The 20,348-nt window shown below is 36.8% G+C and overlaps 1 protein-coding gene across 3 annotated transcripts in view; it reads right to left on the reverse strand.

Moving 5' to 3' along the window:
- Nucleotides 1–20,130, reverse strand: part of CUL2 (cullin 2) — a 136,879-nt gene extending 116,749 nt beyond the window's left edge. Inside the window, exons 1-2 of one of the 3 annotated variants that reach the window (XM_044678736.1) lie at nt 19,401–20,130; nt 625–765 (exon numbers count right to left, since the gene is read on the reverse strand). In XM_044678736.1, coding sequence (XP_044534671.1) covers nt 625–743 — 119 coding nt within the window. In that variant the 5' untranslated portion in view covers nt 744–765; nt 19,401–20,130. Of the gene's footprint in view, nt 1–624; nt 766–19,125; nt 19,260–19,400 lie in introns of those variants that run through there. The other 2 variants (XM_044678737.1, XM_044678738.1) reach the window with 2 other exon arrangements.
- Nucleotides 20,131–20,348: the final 218 nt, after the last annotated feature.

A 20,348-nucleotide genomic window follows, 5' to 3' on the forward strand; every position in this document is an offset into this window, starting at 1 on the left:
TAAACTGACATCTACTTGAAAATTCTGAGAGGATGTAAAATAACCCAATAATTTCTATCAGTGATAATAAAACAGGCTGAGTTTCCATGAAGCATTCTCCAGACATCACCTCCAACTGCTTCATCAACCCGACTACCCACCAAAAAATCTGGAACTATGAACTATGATCAAATCAACTCATGCTAAATCAACTCCCTGGATGAGGGACATCAATGTATCACTCTATGGCCTCATTGACCACAAATGATAATATACAAAAATACACACACGTATGTTATATGACATAATTTTCCAGGCTAAAGTAACACTCCCAAGCCACCACTCTCCCATTAGAATGATAACTTCTCAAGGGAAGCTTCTGCATTTGTATCTCCAGTATTTAGCATAATTCTTGGTACATAGTAGTAGTCAATACTTTGAATATTTATTCATTCATCTAAATGATAAACTTAGCAAGTATACTAAATAAATATACTGAAAGACATTATAAAATTAAACAAAGAAATCTTATTTCCTTTATGTAAGTAAATATACTTGACCTTTTAAAAAATTAGAAGCTGTTCTAATATACATGTATGCTTTATATTTTGAATGAACAAAGTCAATCTTCTAATTAAAGGATACGAAAAACGATCATTCCAAGTTGCTCTTTCAACGTAATCCAACATGACAACAGCTTTGATTGTCGTTAAGAGTTTGTTCCATGTTTCATCGAAATCCACTACTCTTGGTTTCAGGGACATTGTGGGAGTTTAGTGTTGAAATCTGTTAAAAGAATAAATAATAATGTTAAGATCAATCTTGGTTTTTGTTTTTTTGGTTTGTTTTTTTAATGAGATGGAGGACGAATTTGTAGAAACAACATAAAAAAATCTTTGAAGACTGATAAAAGCTTTCTTTTCAAACCACATAAATAAATATCAAATATTCTTAATAAAATGATCACTTGACTAAAATTCCTACACTTTTAACCAGAAATCCAATCCAAGACATGGTTATAAAAAGTAAATAAACTGATTTTCAATCAAAAAGCACCAATCTCTGGCTATGTGCTCAGTGAAGGAAGAGTTTTGTTTGTTTTTTTTTTTAATTTTTTTTAAGCCCTTAACTTCTGTGTATTGGTTCAATGGGGGTCAAGTGACTTGCCCAGGGTCACACAGCTGGGACGTGTCTGAGGTCGTATTTGAACCTAGGACCTCCCGTCTCTAGGCCTGACTCTCAATTCACTGAGCTACCCAGCTGCCCCCGAAGGAAGAGTTTTTAAGTTGGAATGATCACTGGACAGAAGACTCAACGTTCACTTGTTCCAAATATATGAATTAATCAACAAAAATGAAGCATACTTCGGGTACCAAATGAAGTGATCATTATAGATTTTCCTCATTTCCATAAGAATAGGAGAGGGCTGGCTAGACTTATGAAAAAGAAATAGGACCTGTGGGGGTTGCAATCTCAAGCACCAAGACCCTAAAACCTAACTCAGATTCCTGGCTATGCTATACTTCACTTCTCTTGGTTTGCCTTGTCTATACCATTAGGAGGACAGAATCCACTTTAAGATCCATTAAAGCTTTAAATCTATGATCATCTCTAAAAATGTGATGCATTTATGTCAGTTCCAATATTTAGGCCACATTTCAAAGAATATTTAATACTTGGGAGAAGAAGCTATACATTGGTGAAAAAACTTAAATGCTCATAGTTTATAATCATACAGTTTGGTTAAGTATTGTCTCACATTGAGTAGGCTGCAAATAAGAAACATGAATCTTTGAATTTTGATATGAATTACTTGTATTTGCATTTTAGCTAACTGTCAAAACTAAATATAACCATCCTACTAGAAAACCAAAACAATGTTTTTTCTATTTATCCTGCAATATTGTTAAAAAAAATAGCCACTGAAATTCATTTTTAGATGCTTATACTCTAAGGCTTGTCTCTTTTCTATTTAAAATGATTACATTTGATCTATGATGAACAATAATGCTGATTATTTTTATCTATGAGAACCTCAGTTAATTGGCACTTGATATTTTGCTTACTTCAAAAAATCTAATTAGAGGGGGCAGCTGGGTAGCTCAGTGGATTGAGAGTCAGGCCTAGAGATGGGAGGTCCCTAGGTTCAAATCTGGCCTCAGATACTTCCCAGCTGTGTGGCCCTGGGCAAGTCACTTGACCCCCATTGCCCACCCTTACCACTCTTCCACCAAGGAGCCAATACACAGAAGTTAAGGGTTTAAAAAAAACAAACAAAAAAAACTCTAATTAGAAACCTTAAAGTCATCAAGTGTATACTTTTCTATAATTCACTAAAAAATTTTCATAGCAATCAATGAAGGAAAGCCTTTCTGGAACATGACAAGATTCTAAAAATTAAAAAGTTTGAAAATGTTAGCTTTTTTTGATGTAATTAGCAAATCATTGCCGAAGACAAGCAGATGGAGGATCTCAACATCTGCTAGAGAATTTGCTTCAACTTGGGATTTGCTCTAGATCTCCTCTCCTTATATCTTATCTGTAAAATGGGAATAATATTTGCCCCTTCCTACCTCATAGTTTCAAGGCAAGTGATTCTGTAAAAATCAAAGCATAATATAAATATTACTTACTGAGGCCAGCCTAACAGGCCTAAGGTCATTTTTGGCACTGTTTTATAATATACTTCATTGGCATTTCATACAAGAAAATAGTAAGAACTCTCAAAAATTTAGTTACCTACCCATCATAAACATGTAGTTGGATATTTAATAGCCAAAAATACAGAGCAACATAAAAAAAATAAACCAATGACCAACATTTGATTTCTGTCTAAATGATTTCAATTCTCTTTTTATTCCTACAGTATGTTGTTCATGCAATATTAAAACCCTAGATGATCATGTTAAGGTCAACAGAAAATTAAAAAGTAAAATAAAACTTTACCCAATTGAAGACTAATTTTAAATTGGGATGGTAGTATTCTATATTTTGACATTTATAGAAAACCAACTTGCAAAACAAGTAGCTAAAGCATTTGTAATTATTTGTAAAGCAATTTGTAATTTATTGTAATTGTAAAGAAACTCAGGTGACGGAATATCATAGTGACATAAGAAATAATTAAAGGGAGAGGTTTTCTGAGAAACCTGGAAAGACCTATATGAACTAATGCAGAAGGAAGTGAGTAGAACCAAGAGAACAAGTAGTATGATAGCACTGTAAAGACAGACAACTTTGAAATAATTGAGAACTCTGATAAATAAAATAACCAACCAGAGTTCAGAGGACCAATGGTGAAAAGGATTATCCAGCACCTGAAAAAGAGGTATAGAATGAGATGTATTGTTTGGACTTGATCAATTAGGAAAGCAAAATTTGTTTTGCTGGGTTATGTAAAACAAGAATTTTAGTTTTGGTTTGTCATTTTTATTTTTTATTTTTATTTGTTTTCAAAGAGAAGGTAGGAAAGGAAGAAAATAGATTTTTGTTCATCAAAAAATAAATTTTTTTAAAAAGAAAGTGTTTTGTCCATTCTATCTCAGCATCCACAATTTCTCAATACTTAGATATATCCATGAATCTCATTCATGCAGACACTCCATTCAATAGTATAGACTGCAACCTATCTATGTTTTCCTTAATCATTTAACTCTCTTCCACAATCTTCTATAAATCTTTTACAACTATTCTTTAAGTACAACATCCTATTATTTGCAAAAATTATTCCTTCAGTTTGTCTTACACTATACTAGAACTGCCTCCCTAAAGTCAATGAAAAAACTGAAATAATAACTTGATTAAACTTGCAAGATAGAAAACGAATCCACCAATTACTAGCATTTAAAAATAAAATAAAACCTAGCAAGAAGAGATAGAAAGAGAAACTCCACATAAAATCACTATAAAAATATATAAAATACTTGAGATTCCACCTTCTACCATGAAAAGTATTTAAATACAACTGCAAACCACTATTTATATTAATAAAGCCAGACCTAAATAACTAAAGAAATATTAATTGCTCAGTGGTAGAAAAAGCCAATATAATAAAGTTGACAATACTACTTAAATTAATTTACCTATTCAATGTCATACCAACTAAACTACCAAAGGATTACTTTTATAAATCTAAAAAAAAAAATTTATATAAAAGTTAAAGAATCTCAAGATAAATAAAGGGGGAAAAAAAAGGGAAAGAAGAGGACCCAGCAGTGCCAGATATCAAACTACATTATAAAGCAGTCATAGTTGAAATAAATATTGGTGTAATAAACAGAAATCAAATCAGTGGAACAGATTAGGCATAAAGAAGCCTCTAGTTAATGAGATAAAGGACTTAGTATTCTGACAAAAACTGCTACAAAAATTGGATGGTGATATGAAAAAAATAGAATTAGATCAATTCCTCACACCTATATAAAAATAATTCCAAGTGGGGCATGTGACCTAAAATAAAGGTCTCATCATGAACAAATTGGAGAATACAAGGAAATTACCTATCAGATCTGGGGATAGGAAAAAAGTTCATGAACAAATAATGAATAGTGAATCACATAAGATAAAATGAATAACAATGGTTACATAAAAATTTATACAGACAAACCAAACAAATCTAAGACTAAAAAGGAAAATACTTCAAAAAATTCATTGCAAATTTCCCTGAAAAAGGTATTATTTTCAAGATATAAGGAAATGACTCAAATTAATTAGAAAAGGATCCATTTGCCAATGTTAAATGGTCTAAGGATATGAACACACTTCTCAAAGGAAGAAAACCATTATAGTATATGGAAAAAATGCTCAATCACTAATTAGAAAAATGAAAATTAAAGCAATTCTGAGATTCCACCTCCTGCACATAAGAGTAGCAAAAATGATAAAAAAGGAAATTAGACAAATATTGGTGGAGCTATGGGGAAATAGGCACAATGATGCACTGATGTGGACCTGTGAGTGGAAAAAATCATTTTGGAAAACAAACTGAAATTATATAAAAAAATTACCAAACAGTATTTGCCTTTTTACCCAGGTATATCACTCAAAAGATAATAAAAAGGAAAAGGTCCTTTATTTACAATAATATTTGTAGCAGGTTTTTTTTTTTGGTGGCATCAAAAAAAATTGGAAACTAAGAAAATGTCCAACTAATGAAGACTGCCTGAATTAGCTGTGGTATATGCAGTGATACAAAGTGAAGTAAATCAGAACAACAATTTATATAACAACAGCAGTGGAGGTTGTTCCAAAATTCTTAGTACTGTTTTAGATTATTTAAGCTAGACCTTCACTAAGACTTCTGAGTTAACCTGTATTACAAAATAGACAATTTTAAGGACATAAATTAACAAAGACTGAAATGAAAAAAGATTCAGAACAATTTACATAATAACACTTAAAAAAAAAACTTTCAGGGCAATAAGAACTAGGATGAATACAGTGACCATTCACAATTCCAAAAGACTGATGAAGAAACATGTTATCCATAACATAAATATAGGAGAATTATATATGTATGTGTGCATAACAATATACATATATACAGTCATTAAGGAAATTTGTTTTTGCTCAACTATCCATATTTTTAAAAGAACTGTGGGCTTCCCCCCCCCATGACATGGGAGATGAAAGAGAAAATGCCTACCAATAAAAAGAAAAAGATGGAAAAGTGTCTCAGAATTGAAATTTTGCATGAACTTCTGGATGAGATCACTTTATTGTTGTTTTACTTAACTGTTTCACATTGTTATAATAGATATCTCATTATGTAGAAGTAATCCGTAAATATCTATAATGTAAAAACAAAACATATCAATAAAACTTTTCATAAAATCCTTTCTAAAAGGTCTATGCAGCATGTAGAGGCCTATTTCTACATCGTTTCACAACATAAGATACCAATGGAGTACAGAGTTATGTATGTCTGTTATCCCTCAATGTAGGTACATGATCAGCCCACTTTTTCATGGTCTCATGCCCCCTACTCTTCTGAGCCTTCTCCCTTCCAAGTTCACCAATGATCTCTTAATTAACAAAACCAACAACCTTTTTTCAGTCCTCATGTTCTTTAACCTTTATACACTTAACTGTTGAATATTTACTACTATTTTCTTGGCTTCTATATTCCAGTATCTCTTTTTCCTTCAATCTGTCTATCTGTTCCAAGTCTCCCTGACCATTTCTTCACTTTTTTTTTTTTAAACCCTTACCTTCTCTCTTAGAATCAGTACTAAGTGAAGGTTTCAAGACAGAAGAGTAGTAAGGATTAGGCAATGGGAGTTAAAAATGCCCAGGGCCACATAGCTAGTTTATCTGTGGCTATATTTGAAACCAGAATTCCTATATCTAAACCTGACTTTCAATCCACTAGCTGCCCTCTTTCCTTCATTTTCTACCTCTAATCTTTTGCCAAATTTATCCATTTATGTTCTCTTCTTCTTTGTATTCTTGGGCTCAAAGATCACTGAAGATGGCAACAGTAGCCATTAAATTAAAAGATACTTGCTCTTGCGCATCGGCCATGGGTGGGGGGAGTGTGGGGGGGGGGGGTGAAGGGGATAAGAGGAGTATGAATCAGGCAACCATGTTAAAAATGTATATTAATAAATGTTAAAAAAAATGTAATTGGGAAAAAGATATTTGCTCTGTCAAAGGAAAGCTATGATAAGTCGGGGTGATACACTAAAAAAAAAGTCCATACAGTCAAAGCTATGGTTTTTCTACTAGCAATGTCTGGCTGAAAGAGAATGGAATAAAGAGAAAGCTGAGCACCAAAGAATCTACACTTTCAAACTGTGGTGCTGGAGAAGATTTCTGACAGTCCCTTGGACATCAAGGAGATCAAATCAGTCAATACTTAAATTAATTCAGATTCTTCACTGGTAGGTCAAATACTAGAAGCTGATTCTTAAATACTCTGGCCACATGAGAAGACAAGACTCACTGTAAAAAAACCCTGACACTGGGAAAAAATAAAGGGAAAAAAGAAAAAGGAATGGCAAAGGATGAGATGGATGGTGACACAAAAACAACATACATGAATTTAGATAGTCTTCCAGAGATGGTATAAGATAAAAGAGCTTGGTATGGTCCATGGGGGACCCAGTCAGGCACTACTGAACGACTGAACAACTTCTTTCCCTTCTCCTTCAAATATCTGTCTCCTCCTCTTTCTCAAATGAATACCACTCAAACTAACATTTCTGGCCTGAACTATTATAATGGAGAAATAAATATAAACCCTATATATATGAGGGTTTTTTCCCCCTAAAGATGTATAACTTTTGGTAGATTGCAAAGTTTAACATGAATCAGTCATGTGATGCAGAAGTAAAAAAAAAAAACTAACAAATCTTAGGCAGGACTGAAAAACTTAAGTGGCCAGAATGATTTCCTGTTCTCTGTCCTAGTCATTGTAGATCTGAGGTGTATTCAATTCAAGTCACATTTTAAGGACAGAGACACAAACTGGAACATGTCAAAATACTATTTATTAACATAGGTTGTGTTTTGGTAAAGGGACTAAAAAGCATGTCATACAAGTTTCAGTTAAAGGAAACTGTGAGGTTTAGCATTGAGAAGATCTGAATGGAACACAAACCATCTTCAATTTCTGAAAAGCAGTCTGAAGACATACACAAAAGAGATGCACATAGTCAAATGTAATAAAGACAAGAAAGAAATTCAACAAAGCGCTTGAAGATATATGAAGGGTAAGACTTTTACTTGGCTGAAACACAACCAGCAAAAGGGTAGAAATTTTAGAAAAGCTCAAAAAAATGTCCAAATTTCCCTCTGAAAGTGGCAAGTCTCTGGATGAAGTATGTTATGACACAAAGGAGGTTTCCAGAAACAGTTGTGGAACAACTTAACATGCAGCAGAGAAATGTCCTATTTAGGGATGGTTTGGACTAGAAAACCTAAATGGTCCCTTCCAACTCTATGAATTCTATGATTCTATGAATTCTATGAATAACCTGATTTCTTTGCCTTTAGTCTCTGTACTTTCCAATACCATTTTTTGATGAATCTGCTTTAAAAAATCTCACAGGTGTGACCATATCACTTCTGTGCTTAAAATTTGTAGTGGCTCCATATTGCCTAAAGTGTAAAAACAGAGGCATCTACACTAGATAGATGGCACTGAATTTAGATTTCCAGATATGGAGTCAGGAAGACTCATGTTGAAACCTGGTCTCAAAACTTACTACCCTATCTATGTGACCTTGGGGAAGTCATTTAAACCCTTTTGATTCAGTTTCATGTATAAAATAAAGCTGGAAAAGGAAATGGCAAACCACTCTGATGTCTTTGCCAAGAAAACTCCAAATGGGGTCATAAAGTCAGACACAACAAAATAACTGAACTAGTCTGGCATTTAAAGTCCTTTTGCCAAAATGGAAAATAAGAGAATGTCCTTCGATTGTGGAATGGCTGAACAAATTGTGGTATCTGTTGGTGATGGAATACTATTGTGCTCAAAGGAATAAAGGACTGGAGGAATTCCATGTGAACTGGAACAACCTCCAGGAATTGATGTAGAGTGAAAGGAGCAGATCCAGGAGAACATTGTACACGGAGACAGATACATTGTGGTACAGTCGAACATAATGAATTTTTATACTGGCAGCAATGCAAGGATCCAGAGCAAGGCTGAGGGACAAGAAAGAAAACTAGCCACATTCAGAGGAAGAACTATGGGAGGAGAAACACAGAAGAAAAACAACTGCTTGAACACATGGACTGTTGGGGATATTATTGGGGATGTAGACACTAAATGATAACTCTAGTCCAACTATCAATAATATGGAATTAGGTCTTGATCAATGATACGTGTAAAACCCAGTGGAATTGTGCATCGGCTAAGGGAGGTTAGGGGTGTTAGGGGGGATTGGAGGAGAGGGAAAGAACAAGAAATATGTAACTAGAGAAAATATTCAAAATAAAAAAATGTCAAAAAAAGAAATAAAGATATATGATTAAAAAAATAAAATAAAGTCCTTTTGCCAAGTGATTCCAACTTACCTTTCCATACTTACTCCACTAGTTATTTTCTGATCTTATCCTGCCTCACACCTGTAACACCCCCCAAGGATGTTGTAATGCTTAATATTTTTATCTCTATAAAAGTCTTTCACTTTGTCATAATAAGCAAGGATCATAGCCCCCAGTCATGGTGCTGCAATTCTTCCACTCAGTCCTTCTCAGGCATACTGGACTTCCTCCTTATTTCATTCTCTCTCCCTAGCCACACACTAGCATTCCTAGCATGCTAACTCTCTCTCCACAACTACAACGGCCCTCAGTTCCCATCACTCATCATCATGCCTCCCAAGTAACACATGGCACCCAAACAGAGACTGACAGACATTCTCCTCAAATTGACTGTAAATTCCTTCAAGACCTAAATTAAAGTTGTTTTTCATATTTGTATCTCCAGTGTCAAGTCCAGTCCTTTAAACATGATAGGTGCTTACTGAATTTTTATTGAAATTTGTTGGTCAGTACTTCTCTGTAAGAAATAAAAATCAGAAAACTTGAATTATTTTTTCACTTTTTAAAAGCCTAGACTCTACAGAGCAGTTATGGGTAGCCCAGTGGATACAGTCAGAAGGAATTGGGTTAAAAATGGCCTCAGTCACTTCCTAACTATGTGACCCTAGGCAAGTCACTTGATCCCAAGAGCCTATCTCTTACTACTCTTCTGCCTCAGTATCATATTTGGTATCAATTCTAAGCCAGAAGGGAAGGGTTTTAAAAAAAATGTAGGCCCTAAGTCTTAGGTTAAATTATTTTCTCAGTTAAATTTAAATTCAGCATGATATTAAGTCCCTAAGTAAAAAGCACTGCTTAATATGTAATATAAGAAAACTATAATAATGATATAATATATTATAGTGAAAAAAGTATTAGATTTAAAATCAGGATGCCCTACATTCAAATATCATCTCCAACATTTATAGATCTTTGACCACAGATGAGTCTTTTAAATTTTCTAAACCTTAGTTTCCTTGTCTGTAAAATGTGGATAATAGGTTTTAACCCTTTCATCTCTGGAACTCTTGGCTTCAGGTGCCACTGTCCTGATTGGTATATGCCTCATTTGGGCCACTCTTTCTGAAAGTCCACAGACAAACCTCACTTCACTTATAACTCCATGTCTATGTTCTCAAGAGTTGCCTTGGACTAGTTCCAGTTTTAGAATCATAATCAAAAGAATTCTTTTACTACTCCTAGAAAAGATGTGTTGATCTACCACTACATGGTCTCACTCACCTATCAGGATGAAAAGGTATCACTATATGTATTGTCTCTGTCATTAGAATGCAAGCGCCTTAAAGAAAGAAACTGTTGTTGCTTTTAAAGCTAGGTCTCAATTAGTATAAACAATGAATCCTATGAAATGGTCCCATGTATTTGAATTTGTACTCTTTGTAGTTATAAAAATCATGAAAACACAGCCATACGGAAATACATTGAGCAATTTCAAATATGTACATCTATTTCAAGGGATTCATTATTATTACTAATCAAGACCTAGTTGTATTTGTATTTACTGTAGTAGCACAGTATTTAGTACCTAATAAAACCCTTAATAGATGCTCCTTCTTTCATTAGTTCATTAATATTGATGAGGAAGTAAGTATATGGTTTGTAAGTTAGTAATTATCTCTTCCTTGCTTTTCATTCATTCTTTTGCTATCTCAAATTAGAGATAATGTATTTATTGGGCTTTGGAAACCTTAAAGCACTATACGAATATGTTGTTACGTTATATACAACTTTACCTTTCTCAAGGCAGATTTTATACTTTTGCTATCTTCAACATTCTGGGAACACTGCTTATTACTCTCCATTTTCTGGAGAACTGCTTGCCTCTTCCACAAGATCCTAGCTACCCATGCCCCCAAGGAGAGATACTTAACCTTTTTTGGGCCATTGACCATTTTGGCAATCTGGTGAAGTCTATGAGCTCCCTTCTCAAAATAATGTTTTAAAATACACAAAATGCATAGGATTACAAAGGAAAACAGTTACAATGGAACACTGTCGTCAATTTTTTTTAAAGCAAGTTCACAGATCTGAAGTTGAGAGGCCCTACCCTAGTATTTTGAAACTCCCACCAACTGAGGCATCGAGGTGGCTCAGTGGATAGTCAAACCTAGAGACAGGGAGGGCCTGGGTTCAAATTTGGCCTTATACACCTCTAGCTATGTGACCCTGATACTTAGTATCAGTTCTAAGACAGAAGTTAAGTGTTTAAAGAAGTATCTGGATGGTAGTAGTCCCCAAACCAGACCATGATTTTTTACAGGACTACAAATTTAGAGTTGAGATTTTCAAGGTTACTGAGTACAGCCAACTCACCTTTTTACTTCTTTCACTGCAAACTATAATCAAATAAACATAACCATTACTTCTGAAAAAAAGACATTTCAACATTGATTGCTCTATTGATCCAATGAACACCCTTTTGACTTCCCAGACCAAAACAACCTTTTAGGCCACTACTCCTCTCTCCCTAGGTATCCCAAGCATTTAGTAAATGCCTTTTCATTAATTAATGGTTAATAAACATTTATTAAGTGCTACATAGTGCCAGGGATGGTACTAAACCTGAGGGAAAAAAAATTTTTTTAAGATACTCCTTGCCCTCAAGGAGTTTACCATCTAATGGGAGAATACAATATATAGAGAGCCTAAAATGCACAAGGCCTGAGAACAAATGAAAAGCTAATTCTGAACCCTCAAATTAAGTGAGACTTTTGGAGGAGTACTTTGCTTTATCCTTCAATCAGAGTAAGCGAGTAAGGTACTAAGGTACTGACCATCAAAACAGAAGCAATTTTCATGATTAAGTTTCTGATGACAAGCTTATCCTAGGGGAAAAGTATGATTTTCCAGAAGTGGAAACCAAGCAGAGCATATGCTGGCAAATTAAAGAGTTAACCCAGCCCTTATTCAATTTTATCTTTAGACCAAGTTCTTACTAAGTCTTCATGACAACCCCTTAGCCTGTCTGCCTCCAGTCCAACCCATATGTAACAGAAGAATGATCAGTGAGAGCCCACCTTTTATGAGCATGCACAGCACCCTAGATGCAATGCAATCTCACAGGAGGAATTCAAAGCATGGGCAGGTATTCCTTGACTGTTTCAGGTCTACTTGCCATGCAATGAAAAGCTTTTCAATTGGCTACTGGGCTGAAATTGTGCACACAAACAAGACCCCAAAAACTCAACTGCAATCAGATTTCTGTTAGCCTATATTCAAGTAGGGAGGCAAAGCTCTTTTGTGGGTTTCCAGATAAAGAGAACTAGCATCAGTGTCCTATTCTACCTATCCAGATCAGCATGAAGTCATAAGCATGTGGTTCTGCTGTTACTTTTGTAGATAGTGTATTCTTTCCTGCCATAAGCGAAGTAGTGCTAGATTCACAATTGACCAGGATGTAACTTTGTGACCTTCAAAAGTCTAGAAGAGCCACAAGGGCCACAGTGATAGGAATTTGTGGGAAGTAGTTCCTAGTGAAGGTCTCTGGAGCTGCTATGCCAACCCACAAGAAGGAACTGGATTCCCAGAGTATAAAGGGCTATTACAACCCCTCAAAATTCTAGGGTTAGCCCTGAGGGATTGGGGCTAACTTTCTAAAGCTACAACTCACAAGGCTTCCTTCTAGGAGTATTAATTTAAACCAATTAGTTAAATTTAAATAGCTTTTGTTATAGCAGTTCAGTCTGATCAACTCTTTGTGATCCCATTTGAGGTTTTCTTGGCAAAGATACTGGAATGGTTTGCCATTTCCTTATTATGTTACAGAGGAGGAAACTGAGGCAGCATTAAGTGACTTGCCTAGGATCACACAGCTTGTAAGTGTCCAGAATCTGATTTGAATTCAGGAAGATTAATCTTCCTGACTCCAGGCTTGGTACTCTTTCCAAGGAGCCATTCAGCTGCCCAACTAGCTTTTAGAAAGTGATAATTTCCTAAGGTGTTATAGAAAGAAGAATTAATACAAATAAATCTTTCAAAAGTAATGGCAAATTCTCCTACCAGTACCTAGAGTCCAAGGGAAAGTGGGCTCAAGTTTAAAGACTACATATGCCAAAGGGGCGACCCAAATTCTGGAATTCTTTTGCTTGCGCCATTAGGATAGTCCCTTTGGTTATAGGGCAGTTTTTCTGCTGGGTTCTTTGTCTATGTTCAGTCTCTCTTTTGTTCTAGATGCTGCTCTTAACACCATCTATTCTAGGGACCTTATTAGGATACTAATGGGAAGTCCAAAATCCTTCAGACTTTTTTTTTAATATCATAAAGTGATATATACATACAAAGAATATGTGGGATAGTGACAGGTATTAAGCTGCTTTCCCTTCCGCTCTCAGAATGATTCCTTCTCAGAATGTAGCTGGAACACTCCCTTCCACTCCAGGTACTCAACTTCCAGATTCCAACTAGCCTAATTGTTTTATAAAAATCCTGGAGGGCAAGATCAAATCCCTCAGCCAAACTCAATGAACATTCAGCACCCAGGGAGGTAATGGGGGTGGGAAGGCCTGGTGGGTCCACATCTAGTGAACAATCAAGACAGTTCCACAGATAAATGCCAGCTCCAAGAACAGTATCTTTATCACTTACTTTAAGTAGGATGGGGTAATGATACTCCAGGGAGGCCTCGGGATTATAACCACTCTTAGATATATCAGTCTCTTAACCTTTTTTTCTGACCAACGGACTTCAAAGACTCTGAAAATGATTTTGGGTAACAAGGTCTCACTTAAATACAATTAATGTACAAGTCAAAAGACATCACTAGTAATGTCATTTTGATCCTTGTAGGAAGGACTACCATGCAACCCACATACACAAAGGTTCAGACAGCTGCCTTTTATTCTAGTCAGTCAAATGTTTTCTTTTATAAATAAAAGACAGTAATAACTTGTAGTTGTTAAACTCTTTAGTCAGGAGTGTGACTTGATGTGGTTTGTTATAGAAAGCCCTGGTTTCTACACTAGTAGCCAAAAAATACTAAACTATGTAAAGGAACTTCTCTTATACATAGCAGATAAAACTGTATAGAAAATATATATGAGAATATGAATAAGAAACATATAAGAAGATTTAGATAGATGGATTGGTATTTGTCCCCAGATACCCATATATTTAAAAAATCATAGATTCAATAGAAGTTTTTTAGTATGCATATGCAAGCTAACAATGAATATCAACAACTCAGAGCATCCTATTAGTAAATCAGGTAAAATATGCCAAACTAAATCTAGGTCCCAGGGGAATGAATAAAAGGGAGAATATGCATTATTAAATACTTTGTTATATGCCAAGCAATGTAATGAAAAAGCAAAGGCAGGTCCTGAGTTCAAGGGGTTTGTACTCTAATAAGGGGAAACAACAGAATCCCTATAAAAAATACTAATTTTTCTGTTGAGACTTTTTCTATAAATTTTTTTAATGGTGACATTAGCCAAAATAGGAAAATAACGTGTCATTTTGACATTTTATTTATGCCTTTTCTATTCCTTAAATTGTCATTTCTCACTTTTTTTCTTCTTCCTAAACAGAGCTCTCTCCTATAACAAATAAACTAGCTAGCAAAATAAAACAAAGCTTTAGACAGTTTTTAAAATCTATACTTTATTCCACATTCTAGTCAACCCTCCTTTCTGAGAAGCTGGTTAGGAATGTCCCTTCCAAATTAATAATTGATCTCTGAATCGATCAGTTTGAAATCTTCAGACTTGTTTTCCATTTATTACTGTGGTAATCATATTAAATTTCTATCTTGTTCTGAATAAATTCATAAAAATCTTTCCAAATTCCTCTGAATTCTTATTGGTCATTTCTTGGGGACAGACACTGGTCCTAGAATTTCACTTAAATTGGCTAAGAACAACTGATTTAGACATGTAATTTTCTTTTTAAACCCTTACCTTCTGTCTTAAAATCAACGCTAAGTATCAGTTCCAAGACAGAAAAGGGGTAAGGGCTAGGCAACTGGATTAACTGACTTGCCCAAAGTCACACAGCTACAAGAACCTGATTCCAAATTTGAATACAGGGCTTTCCATCTCCAGGTGTGTCCTTTGAGACACCTCAATGCTTCTATACCTGCAATTCTTAAAAGTATGGCCTGGGGACTCTTTCAGTGGTTTGACCAAGTCAAAACTATTTTCATAATAATCCCAAAATGGTTTAATTTCTACATGGTAAATACCAATAAATATAATCCCGACAAAGAAAAGTTCTTTGAGGAATCCTTAATCATTTTAAAAGGGTAAAGGGGTCTTAAGAACAAAAAAATTGGGAACTACTGTTAACCCCTTCATTTTACAAAAAAGGAAACTAAGGCCAAAAGCAGTTAAATGACTTGCCCCAGATGAAAGAGATAGAATTTGAACTCAGATGCTCTGATTCCAATCAATTGCACTTTCTACTGTACTACCCTAAACTTTTATATTGAATATGAGATGAAAAGTAAGAAGTGTAAGATAGAACAGTACCCATCCCTTTAAGTCTACTCTGCTTACTGAATAATGTGGGTCTCTAACCATTGTAGCCAAATATGCAATAAATTACAGCTCAAAAAAGTATTCATTTTCTATTGAAAATGAAGTGTTTCTGTAAAGAAGATACAAATTGTAGAGAATAGACAATCAACATAAGCAAGAAAAATTTATAGCTAATAAGATAAAAAAAAACCTAAATCACAGAAAAATAAAAGTACAACCCAAACAGAACAGTAACTGATGGTTAACTAATCTGAAAACTTATCATCTAATATAGTCAATGGAAAACTGAAAGTATTAAACAACAAACTACTAAAAATCCATCTGAACTATAACAAATTTCACAAATAATGATTTTTAATCCTCAGTTTTATTTCATAAATTCAGGTCTCTTTTCCACATGTAAGACTGATTTCAAAACATACTTCAGAGCAACTTTAAGAAGTATCACCAGGACAGCTGGGTTGGCTCAGTTGGTGGAGAGCCAGGCCTAGAGATGGGAGGTCATAGGTTCAAATCTGGCCTCTGACATTTCCTAGCTGTGTGACCCTGCGCAAGTCACTTAACCCCCATTGCCTAGCCCTTACTGCTCTTCTACCTTGGAACCAATACACAGTATTGATTTTAAGGTGGAAAGTAAGGGTTTAAAAAAAGAGAAAAAAGAAATATCACCTTCAGACTTAGGATAAAGAATGCTATCCACTTCAGAGAAAGAACTGTTGGAATTAGAATGCAGAGCAAAGCATACTATTTTTCCTTTCAGTTTAATTGGGTTTTTAATTTGGGAGTCTTGATTTTATACAAGTATTTTCTTACAAAATGAACAATATCGATATAGGTTTTATATAATACATGTAAAATCCAGATTAAATTGCATGCCAATTCTGGGAAGGGGAAGGGGAGAAAGAGATGGGGAAAATTTGAATCTTATAACTTTCAGAAAACTTATGTGGAAAATTGCTATTACATATAATTGACAAAATAAAATCTTTTTTTAAAAAAGGAAATATCACCTTCAAGTTATAATCAAAGATTCAATTTACAATTATTTCAAAAAGTCTGATAACTGATGTTGATAATTAGTGTCCATGTTGGTGTGTTATAACTTAATAACAGAATTTATGCTGTCCAGCATTCTACGATAAATCATTTTTAATACAAAGTTTAAAAGAGTAATAAAAGCAGAAATCAATAACATGAAAGGTAGCAATACCCGAAGCATTAAACTAATCCTGAAGGGCAACCTATGTATTTAAGGTAAAAATTTTGTTCTTTAATATAGCTAGGGAATTCTAAACTGAAATGTGGGATCATGAATTATGGTTACCCATTTCAAAAGTTAGTAATTGGTCAACAATAGCATAAACTTACTGAAAATATTTCAGATGTCTGCTACTTCCTCGAGAATTAACAATAGCCAGAAGTATGCCTACTATAAGACTTAGAGGGGCTAATCTTGAGGTCAATAATGCCAAATGAAATCATTATCTGCAATGATAATATAAATTGCCTCCAAATAAGCTGTAAAAGAAAATTGACAATTTCTTTAAAGTCACTTAAGGGATTTTTTAATCTTGGTTTAGGTATTTCAAAATCTACCTTTTTTTTTTCAACCTATCAAAATGCTTTAACTCTGTACCAAAAGCATATATAGTTTAAGGTTATTTTATCTACCTGTCCTTCCTTCTAAGATCAGTTTAGTACATTCATTTGTTAAAGGGGGGAGTGGTGGAGAGAACACAGAAACAACTGAGTTAAAAAGCATTAGTAAATAAAACAGCTTTTTAAAAGTAGGTACCAAATAAAATAAATTAATGGAAATAAAAATATACAAGTCACACTGATGATAACTGGAGACAACTGGCATATGAATGTATGGTAGTTAATATCCAATTTTCAAAACACATCAAAGGGGCCAGAGATGTGTATTATTATATCATAAATGTAGAAATATAAATAGGAAAGAGAATTTTTTTAAAAAACACTGCGTGCATGCAGAGTTAATGTTCTTTCACATATCTATAATGACCATCTATAAAAATATTTTCCTCAAAGAATTGTCTACCTAAGGGATAGATTTTCTGATATCTTCTTTTTTACCTACTTTTTTAATATCTTCCCTATATCTCATTCTTTAGTGAAGTTAATTCCAATTGGAATAAAAGGCATAATCTTTCAAAATTTGGGTATTCAAATAGCTTAGCATCTAATTCAATCCAATTCAACAATTTCTAAAGCCCTTACTATGTGCTGCAAGTACCCTATAAATGATGGTGATATAATCCCTTCTCACAAAGTAGATTCTACTCAAGAAATACAAAATCTAAGTTCCAATAAATCAAGAGGGTTTTCAATGTCGGATGTTCAGTGTTGTGCTTGTACAATGGCAAGTTTATTTCTTCCCTCCATTTAGTCTACAATTCATGGATTCTGGTCTCCAGGTGTTCCTTAAACAAGTTATTCCATCTCCAGACAGTTTTTCCTTCTTTTTGTTTTTTCACCTTCTGCCTTGGAATCTGTTAAAATCGCTACAGATTCCAAGGCAGAAGATTGGAAAAGGGAAGGCAATTAAGGCTAGTCGACTTGCCCAGGGTCATACAGGTAGGATGTGTCTGAGGCCACATTTGAACCCAGGACCTCCCAACTCTAGCTCTCGATTTCTATCCAGACACCTAGCTGCCCCTCTTAGTTGCCTTTTCAATTGCTGTTCATCATGCCTGGAATTCTCTTTCTCCTCATCTTTTCCTGGCTTCTTTGCTTCCTTCAAGTCTAAACTAAAACTCCACTTTCTACAAGAACTGGTCCTCCTTAATGTAAGTGTATGCTCTGAGATTTCCCTCAATTTATGTAGTTTCTATCTTGCTGTTAACCTCCTCAGATTAGATTGGGAGTTTCCGGATTGCAGGGGGAGCTTTTGCGTTTCCTGATATCCCCACCATTTAGAACAGGGCTTGGTAAATAGAAAGCGCTTAATAAATGCTGACTGACTTGATTTGATTCCATGCAAGTGAGTTATGTGAGAGGCACACATATATCCTAACATGGTAGCAGTACTTTACTGCGGCTTCCTGACAATGTAAATTTCCAGAGGGCAGAAGCTAACCTGGTAAAGACCACTTTGTGGGCCCTCAAAAAAGAGTAAAGTTTGAGTGGGTCATGCCTGGTGCACAGACATCTTGTAGGCACTTCTGCTGTGTTAGGGGGAGGGGACAGAGTGCAGTCCCCGGCTGCCCTTGCATTTCCTTGGACCCTAGACGCTGAGGAGGATGATAAGCGACCCATCTTCGAGGGGCGCCCGAGAGAACAAAGTGAAAACGTTTCCTGCCGGGGGGTTCATTGAGAGCATGACCCAGGGGTACCCCCAATACACATATGTGTATGTTATACGCATGCACACAGATTCGCGTTATATTTATACCCCACACCGCCTCCTTCTTCCTCCACCTCCTCCCTCCCTCCAGAGGAAATGGGGCCAAAGAAGGGGCGGCCAAGGCCGCCGGCCCGATGAGGCCTCGGGCCTGGGCCCAGGCGGTTTCCAGGGCCCCCATTCGGACCCCCGCCGCCACCGCCCAGGGAGGCCGGCTGGGCTACGCCAGACCGACTCGGGCCTCGGCGGAGTTACCTGTCTGGAGAGACCGGGTGAGAGGCGTGGAGCGGAGAAGACCAGAGAAGACCAGACCAGGCCGGGCCGGGCCGGGCCAGGCCGGGCCGTGGCTGTCAGCTCGGCCCCCTCCTCACGGCGCTGCCATGACTGCGCTGCCCCGCCTGCCCCCGGCCCGCGAGCGAAGGTGTGGGAAGGGGGGACCCCCGGAACAGAGGGGGTGGGGGGGTCCAGGGCCAAAGGAGGGGGCAGGGGCCCGCCGGGGCCGGGGAGCCCCCCGCGCGCCCGCCACTCACCAGGCCTCCCGCGCGGCCACAGGGACAAGATGCGGGTCCTCCGCTGTCCGAGGACGCCCCCGGAGCGGAGAGGGGGAGGGGAAGGGGGAAGGGAGAAGGGGAGGACCCGCCGCGGGCTGGGTCGGCTGGTCGCTGTCCTCGTCCTCCTCCTCCTCCTCCTCTCTTACCCCCCCACCCCCGTCGTATCTCCCTACTCCGACCTCCCTTTCGGCTCTTGAGGAGATGGTACAATCCTAGGTACGGCGAGCGAGAAGGGTACAACTTAGCGCGATTGCGAAAGGCCGACCTAAATAAATAAATAAATAAAGAGGGCGAGTGAGAGAATTACGAGCCGGATCTACCCTACCCGGGAGGCGGAGGCAGCGGGGGAGTCCTTCGTAGGACCCGGGCGACGGCGGCGGCTTGTCGGAACCGGAAAAGGGGTGTCTCCCATTGCCCTCCTCCCACTCCTCAGACCCCACATCTCCAATGCACTCCACACCCCTGTGACTCAGGACTTTAGGGTTCCGGAAGTTAAAGACGCCCTGCTAGGACCCCGAGTCGGAGATCCCATGGTTGAGGTCCCTTCATCTCCTCCACCGTCTCTCTAAGGCACTCTGGAACACACGAATCCCCGAGAATTCCCCGCAAACTTCCTCTTTCCACCTCCAAAAACATCCGCAGCGTAGATTCCCCATCCTCACTGCCACCGAACGGGGCAAACAGTTCGCAGAACTTGGGGTAACTTGGCACTTACAGTGGAAGGGGAAGAAATAAAACATTTTATTAAACGCCTTCTCTCTGTCAGCCTCTGGGTTAAGGAGCTTCCAAATGTTATGAGGAAGACAACGGGTGTCATTCAAGAGGCATTGCTGTCTTGGTTCTTAGAATCAGTTCTGGAAAGGGTGTATGATTTCTTAGATCTGGAATCTTAGATCAGATCTGGAAGGATGATTCTTAGAAATCTTG

This window comes from Gracilinanus agilis, chromosome 5, assembly GCF_016433145.1.
Source record: "Gracilinanus agilis isolate LMUSP501 chromosome 5, AgileGrace, whole genome shotgun sequence".
Lineage (NCBI taxonomy): Eukaryota > Metazoa > Chordata > Mammalia > Didelphimorphia > Didelphidae > Gracilinanus > Gracilinanus agilis.